Raw genomic sequence first — 8,357 nt, 5'->3', positions numbered from 1 at the left:
ATCTTTATGGGAGCAGACAGCCTCATCTTTCTCCTGCCACAGTGGATGGGTTTGAAAGACCAATTTTGCAGTTGCATCCCAATGTTTTGTTCACTGTGTTCCCAGAGATCCTTAAGAGCAAATTTCAAAACAACAGAAAGCAATTTCCAATGAGGATGTGGATAGCTGGAACTCCCACACACTGCTGGTGAGATTGTAAAATGGTACTCTCTTAGAAAGTTGGACCACATAACCCAGCAATCCCTTAACTTGGTATGTAGACTAGAGAAATAAGAGCTGGGACACATGCACACCCGTGTTAATCGCAGCACGATTCATAAAAGCAAAAAGATGGAAACAACCTCAATGTTCATTAGAAGACTGGATAAGCAAATTATGGTACATAGAAACAATGACAAACAAAGGAATACTATGCAAAATTAAAGAATAGCACTTTCGAATGTGTGTGAGCCTAGAGGCCATTATCCTCAATAAATTAGTCAATCTCCAAAGGACAATTATTGTATGAGATTACTGTTGTAAAAAGTTAAGAAAAGGTTTTCACACTTGTGTTAGGCTGGGTGGACTAGAGAAACAAATCCAGAGATACTCAGATGTGTGTAAGGGAGAGCTTTATATCAAAGAGCAGTTGTATATTGAGAAAACATCCCAGCCCAGTCCAGATCAAGTCCAGAAGTCTGATATTAGTCCATATATCTGATACGAGTCTATAAATTCCTCTTCGACTCACACAGCCATGCAATGATGCCGAATGCAGGAAGATCATAGGCCAGTGGGTGGAAAGTCTTGTGGATCCAGTGATGGTGGAAGCATCTCAGCATTGGCATGGATCTCCATGTGGCTACTCCAGCTCCAGGGCTTGGGTTCCATCAGCTTAGCTCCATGTGTCTTATCATCAGGAAGATGAAGCAGAGAGTGTATCTGACCTCCAGTGAGTTATTTATTTTCGTAGCACCTCCAAATGAGGTCATCAAGTTGCGACCTGGTTGACAGGCTACACTCCACCTCTTCACTGTTAATAGTCTCATGTTGATACCATATTATGTAGCTATCACAACATTAAAATAACTAACTATTCTCTGATAATCTCCAGAGGTGGGAGGCCATGGGAGAGCCTCTTTTAGGCTAGAGCAAAGACATGTGTTCATGGATGAAAAGTAAGGCAATGTAGAAAAAGAAGGAAGCCAGCAATCATGATAGAGACAAGGGAACATATAGAGAGGAGTGCAAGAATTACAGACAACAGAAGTTGTTGTTGTTGTTATTAGGTGTCCTTGAGTCCGTTCCAACTCATAGCAACTCTTTGTACAGAAGGAAACATCACCCGGTCCTGCACCATTTTCACAGTTGTTCTTATGTTTGAGCCCATTGTTGCAGCCATTGTGTCAGCCCATCTCATCAAAGGCCTTTCTCTTTCTTGCTGCCCTTCTACTTTACCAAGCATGATGCCCTTTTCCAGGACTGGTCTCTCCTGACAATATGGCCAAAGTCAGACAAAGTCTCGTCATCCTTGCCTCTGAGGAGCATTCTGGTTGTACTTCTTCCAAGAGTGGTTTGTCTGCCTGTTTTGGCAGCCCATGGTACTTTTCAGATTCTTCACCAGTATTAGAGGTAAATACTGTTATATACACTATCCTGTGATAATGGTGATCTGCGTGGATAGGCAAGCAACTGAATGGATGTGGGAGGCAGAGTGGAAGTATACTTATGGACATGTGTAGATTTTACAGAGCATATTTTTATCTGAGTATTTACTTTTGCTGCAAATATATTCATAAAGTTGATGAAGCATGCCAAAGTTATGGGATTCTTTGTGACAAAATCATATAGACCGTTACTAAACAAAAATATCAAAATGTGAAGCTATTATTTCTCAACATATCCTCCATCGAGGTCTATGCACTTCTGAGGGTGGTGTTTCCATCTTTAAAACCTTTCCTTGAAGAATCATGCACGTTTCTATTTACACTATGTCACAAATGGCAGGTTGGGCAAACTCATGGGACTCAAATTGTGTTCCTTTGAAATGTTCTTTGAATGTTGAGGGGAAAAAGTCCGAAGGGGCAAGATTTGGACTGTGCAGTGGGTGGGTAAGTTGACAGTGCAGTTGGCCTAGGACAGCCCTTACCACTCTTGAAGAATGAGCAGGTGTATTGTGATGGGCGGGGGGACCCCTTGGCACAACGTTCCTGGGCTTTTCTTCATCAATGCCGTTTTCAATTTTCTTAAAACTTTTCATATTAAATGCCCATGATGATCCTGCACCCTTTGAGAAAATATGTTAATATGACCACTTTGGGATAAAAAAACAGTCACTCTAATCTTCTGAGCTGACCGCCCTGTGTTGAGTGTAGCGTGTCCAGCAGGTCCCCTTGGGAGACACCATTTTGTCCAACCTGTTTTTTGGAGACACGCTCACAAGCCTCAGACGGGTGTCTTATAGAGAGAATTTTCTGCAGTCATTTTGAACCCATTTTTCTCAGAATAAACTTGTGCAGGTGTAAACTGGAACTCTTAAAAATTCTTTTTGACTTACCTTCATATAGCGTAATAAATTAGGCAGATGTTCTGTGCATTTAATTTCTTCAAAAACAGTTTTTGAATCTGAAAGAAAAGTTCCACTAAAGAAGCTGAGCAAACAGTCAAGAGGCTAAGCACATGAAAAGATGCAGAACATCATTACCCCCAAACCAACTGAGCTCACTCCCATAACGTTGATACGGACTAATAGACAACCCTGCAGGACAGAGCAGAGCAGCACCTGTGAGTTTCAGAGACTGTACATCTCCACAGGAGTAGAAAGCCTCATCTTTCCTCTCAAGGAGTGGTTGGTGATTTTGAACTGCTGACCTCATGGTTAGTCTCTCTCTCTCTCTCAATCATTTTATTGGGGGGCTCTTATAGCTCTGAGAACAATCCATACATCGATTGTATCAAGCACATTTGGGCATTTGTTGCCATCATCATTTTCAAAACATTTTCTTTCTACTTGAGCCCTTCATATCAGCTCCTCTTTTCCCCCCCTCCCTCCCTCTCACCTTTGTGATCCTTTGATAAATTATAAATTACTATTATTTTCATATTCTTCACATCCGCTTTCTCCCTTCACCCACATCTGTTGTTTGTTCCCTGGCAGGGGTGCTAGTGGTGGTTATAAGTCAATCACTGTGATTGATTCCCCTTGTCTCCCCCGTCTCCCCCCACCTTCCCCCTACCCTCATGGTATCACTACTGCCATTATTGTTCCTGAGGGTTTTATCTGTCCTGGATTCCATGTGTTGAGAGCTTTTATCTATACCAGCCAGTGTACATGCTCTGGTCTAGCTAGATTTGTAAGATAGAACTGGGTCATGATAGTGGGGGTGGGGTAGGGGTGGGGAAGGAAGCATTAAAGAACTAGAGGAATGTTGTATGTTTTGTGGGTGCTATACTGCACCCTGACTGGCTCATCCCTTCCTTATGACCCTCCTGTAAGGGGATGTCCACTTGTCTACAGATGGGCTTTGGGTCTCCATTCCATGTTTCCCCCCTGCCTCCATTCACCTTAGGTATGATTTTTTCTGGGTCTTAGATGCCTGATACCTGATCCCATTGACACCTCATGATCACACAGGCTAGCTGCTTCTTTCTTGTGGGCTCTGTTGCTTCCCTGCTAGATGGCTGTTTGTTTAACTTCAATATTTTAAGATCCCAGATGTTATATCTTCTAATAACTTGGCTCCATCAACTTTCTTCACCACATTTGCTTATACACCCATTTTGGCTTCAGCAATTGTGTTGGGAAAGTGAGCATCACAGAATGTCAGATTATTAGAATAAAGTGTTCTTGCATTGAGGGAGCACTGGAGTAGAGACCCAATATACATAAATCTATATCCCTATCATGTTTAATACATTTACATATATACATGCCTGTGTTTAGACCTCTATAAGTGTCTTTTGCTTCCTAATTCTTTCCTCTAGTTCCTTTTACTTTCCTTCTATCCCACTATCATGTTTGACCTTCATTCAATTCTCAGTAATTCCTCTCGGCTACATCAACTTGCTCAAACTCCACCAGGCATTCTACACCCTCTTAGCCATCGATTTTTGATCTCTTGTTCCCTTGTCCCTGGGTTTGTTGGATACACCCTTTCTTTCCCCGACATCCCTGTCTCCCCTGTCCCTCAGAACCACCGGTCCCATTGTTTTCTCCTCAAGATTGTTTATCTTGCCTATCTTATAAAGATAGACATGAAAAAAAGGAAGAAGAAAGAAAGAAAGAGGCCTATAAATAGTTCCAGGTCTGTCTGCTGACCCTTATGTATATTTTCTGATTGAGTATTATGAGGTGCCAAGCCCTGTCCTCCGAGTCTGAAGTCTATTTTCGGGGTTCCTTGAGCACTTCGTTCCCATGGTGCTCTGTTGCACTCCCTTTGTGTTTATCCCAGTTGTGGGAGTCAGACTGGAGTAACCCATCTCTTAACTCACTATGCCAACACACTCATTCATTAGTCATTAGGGAAATGCAAATCAAAATTACAATGAAATACTACTTCCTATCTACTAGGATGGCTAGAATAAAAAAAGGCATAATCACAAATGTTGATGAGAATATAGAGACATCAGAGCACTGAAGGGAATGTAAATGACACAGCCACACCTGACAGCTCCTCAGCATGTTAAACACAGAGCCAGCAGATTCCACTGTTAGATCTATTTCTATGACAATGAAAACATGTCCTCATGAACACATACATGAATCGCAACATTATTCATAATTTCAAACATTCATAAACTGATGAATGCATAAACAAAATGTGATATAGCCACACAGTGGAATATACAGCAATACAGCACTAAAAGAAACAAAGTATTGATACATGCTGTGACAGGGACGAGCCTCAAAAATGAAATGTTGAGTGAAAGAAGCCAGACACAGGATCTTTTGTTGGATTCTATTTATATGAAATGTCCAATGCAGGCAAATTTGTAGAGACAAGAGGTAGATTAGCGGTTGCTGAGTAGAGGGAATGAGTGATTGCTAATGGTTCTGGAGTTTCTTTTGAGAGGCATGAAAATGCCCCAAAGTTAAACAGTGGTGTTGGTTGCATGACTGTGAATGTACAAAAAAAAACCCCGTTGTTATATTTATTAAAAAGGGTTATTTGTGTACCATGTGAAAAGTAGCTTTATTGAGCTTCTACGAGCTTCTATCTGTTCTTAAGACACATCTTCAAAATTAATCTCAAAAGAATAGAATTGGTGGGAGTTGGGAGAAATTCCTCAAAGCAGTCAACATTTCAAAGAGTGAATTAGTTGTGTTCTCTTCATCTGGGACCTGGCTTAAAACAAAACAAAACCTGCCCTATGGTCAGGGTCATATGCCTCTGGCTGGTTGTCCAGTTCACAGAAATTCTGAGTACTTTCTTTGTTCTATAACTTATCATTGACAACACGGATCTATTTTCTGGAGCCCCCATAGCTGCATAATTGAAATGTCAGAGAGTCAGCAAATAGGCTTAAGAAGTTGCTTTATCTGCACACCAGAAGGGTTTTAGGGGGGCTTGTTCTATGCAACTCTTGTTAGCTGGAAATTTTATAGCTCATAGATGAACAGGGGCAATGGGAAAACGATGAAGTAATGCCATGAGTAATGCCATGTCTGGAAGTGTGTCTGCACCAGGAGTCTGTAGACAGATGACTCTATGTCTAAGCCTGACTCCTTCTTGTCAGTAACCTCAAACTCACTGCCATGTCAATTCCAACTCATAGAAGTAGAACGGTGGATTTATGAAGCTGTAAATCTTCACAGAAGCACCTTTTCTCCCTCACTCAGAAGAACCAGTGAGTTCCAACCTTTGACCTTGCAATTAGCAGCCTGTGGTAGTTACATAATTTCTTGTCAGCTTGAAGATATTAAGAGTGAAAGGGTGGAGTCTAGCTTGTCAATCAGGTCACAGCCTCATGATGTCTCTATGTGGGTGCGGCCTTCTCAGGATTCTGGGAACTTCCTCTCTTTCTCCCGGGAGGTGGGCCACACACTCTCTCTGCTTTACCTTCCTGTTGACAAGCTGCATGGAGCCACACTGATGGCAGCCAGAGCCCTGAAGCTGGAGGAGCCACATGGAGCTTCACGCCAGCACGGAGATGCTTCCACCGCCACTGGATCCACAAGACTTTTCACCCACTGGCCTATGATCTTCCTGCATTCGGCATCATTGCATGTGTTGTGTGAGTCTGAAGAGGAATTTATAGACTAGTATTGGACATATGGGATAATATCAGACTTCTGGACTTGATCTGGACTGGGCTGGGATGTTTTCTCAATATACAACTGCTCTTTGATATAAAGCTCTCTCTTACACACACATCTGAGTGTCTCTGGATTTGTTTCTCTAATCAACCCGGACCAACACACAGCCCAATTCATAACCCAGTACACCACCAGGGCTCCTCAGGAGAGAAGGAAAAACCTTGCCCTTCTTCTTACAGAGTTCTCCCACACAACCATGCCCATGAGCCTGCTTTGTAAAAACAGAAGGAGGGTCATAATGGAATGTCAGACAGACTAGGAGCTGTTCCAGTAACAAGTCAAGCTTTGAAAAGTGGAAATACTTATCTGGCTGGAGGAGAAATATATAAACTCAGTGAAGAGGTGTTGTCAGGAACGAAGGGGAGGCAAAGAGAGTTTGCAGTAATTGATGATTATTTTCCGAAGTCACTGATCAGCAGTTGTCCTATGTTAGCACCAGGTATGATGGTTTCCAAGGCGGGGTTATTTTAGTTAAACAACAGGGAACTATGGGGACCCTGCAGGGACATACCGACAAAGGCCATTGGAGGAGGGGACGAACCCCTTGCCCATAAACATCCTTTGGATCAACCTTATGTGTTCCAGGTTCTTGTAGCTCTCTGACAGACGCTTATATTCTCATAACACCCCTTCAAAACTAAAAGGGGTGGGGGAGCTATTATTTTGTGTAGCACAAGATCAAGAAGTAGTTCTTAGAGCCTTTCCCTAAATTCTGCTTAAGGTGGGAAGACATTGATGATAGTGAATCAATTTTATGGTGTGCATGTTTCACATCTTATCCTCTTTGAAATTGTGATGTGTTTTACGGGCAATGGCATCTTACCTTTATTCTTTCTGTTTTGTAAGATTGTGCAGCTTAAAGTCAAGGACATCTAAAATTTGACGCCATATGGTAAACTAGATTAGTCATTGAATTAAGAAAGAGATTGTCTATTCATTCTTTCCTCATTGCTGTCTGTTTGGCACACATGTTGAATGACGGTGTACGTCTGCCTTTGCATCACATCCAGGACTTTCAGCATCACCTTTCTCCAAAGTCAACGAAACATATTTTTGTCTTTTCAGGATTTTCATTGACAGACCACAAGCAGATCTTACATCCTCAGACCTTGAACGACACAAGGTGCAGTGGAATCTCCCGCCCTCCCTCCCCCACCCCTCCTCTTCCTCTAGCCACCAGGGTATGGCTGCCACTGGAAGCTTTTCTGAAATCATACTCCGTATAGCTATCACCTAGCTCTTCCCACTGCTCTGCCTGGTGGTACCTCTGGGAAGAAGAGAGAAGCATCCAGCTGCCTGCTTTTGATCGATTATTTTCTAGCTCTTCCTGGAGTGGGACCACAGGCTCAATGACCTGTGAAGGTCATTTCAGCACTTCCTTTCTATCTGTCTCCAAGGCTTTACCTTAGGTCAGAGCCTTTACTCTCATTCGCCCCGCAGACTACTCTGACTGTTTATAGCTGATGGTTCCTCTTGTCTGAGATGGACAGAATTATCTAGCAGGATGCAGTCTTTAACAACATGAATGAGGGGAAAAGCAACCAAGAATTGTACCAACAATACTCAGCCATGGCCCCCAAGTTGCTGGCCCACGTCTCCAGACTTCTCATGATCTGCAGGAACTCGGGCATCCATGTACCCAAGGGCATCAGGAACATTTTTGAGTTCACGTGGGAGGAGCTCATCAGCGACCCAATGGTGCCTACCCCATCCAATATCTTAGGCTTGGAGATCAATCTGGGACCACCTTCTACCCTTGTGGAACTAGTCCCCATGCAGAATCCCACTCAGAAGAAATCATCACCACTAGTACCACCACCACCACCACCACCACCACCGCTACTGCAAACATCCACAAGTGCAAGCAAGCGCCCCTTCCCCGTTCCTACGCAGACGCGCGCAGCAAACACCGGTCAGGAGACCCTGCACAAGTTTCAGCGGCAGTCCGTCCACTTGCTGACAGAGCTCCTCACTCTGAAAATGAAGGCCATGGTGGAGTCTGCATCGGGTAAGGCTGCGTGTGTGTGTGTGTGTGTGTGTGTGTGTGTGTGTGTGTGTGTGT

At 43.2% G+C, this 8,357-nt stretch overlaps 1 protein-coding gene across 1 annotated transcript in view; it reads left to right on the top strand.

The window, feature by feature from the left end:
• Window positions 1-7,663: 7,663 nt before the first annotated feature.
• CUNH3orf20 (chromosome unknown C3orf20 homolog) overlaps window positions 7,664-8,357 on the top strand; it is a 110,740-nt gene continuing 110,046 nt past the window's right edge. Inside the window, 1 exon segment of the mRNA XM_045289984.1 lies at window positions 7,664-8,303. Within this exon segment, the coding sequence (XP_045145919.1) occupies window positions 7,817-8,303 (487 nt within the window). The 5' untranslated portion in view covers window positions 7,664-7,816.

Source organism: Echinops telfairi, unplaced genomic scaffold (assembly GCF_000313985.2).
Source record: "Echinops telfairi isolate 266 unplaced genomic scaffold, ASM31398v2 ScPeMD7_31;HRSCAF=116, whole genome shotgun sequence".
Lineage (NCBI taxonomy): Eukaryota > Metazoa > Chordata > Mammalia > Afrosoricida > Tenrecidae > Echinops > Echinops telfairi.
This window is presented reverse-complemented; position numbering and strand designations above follow the sequence as displayed.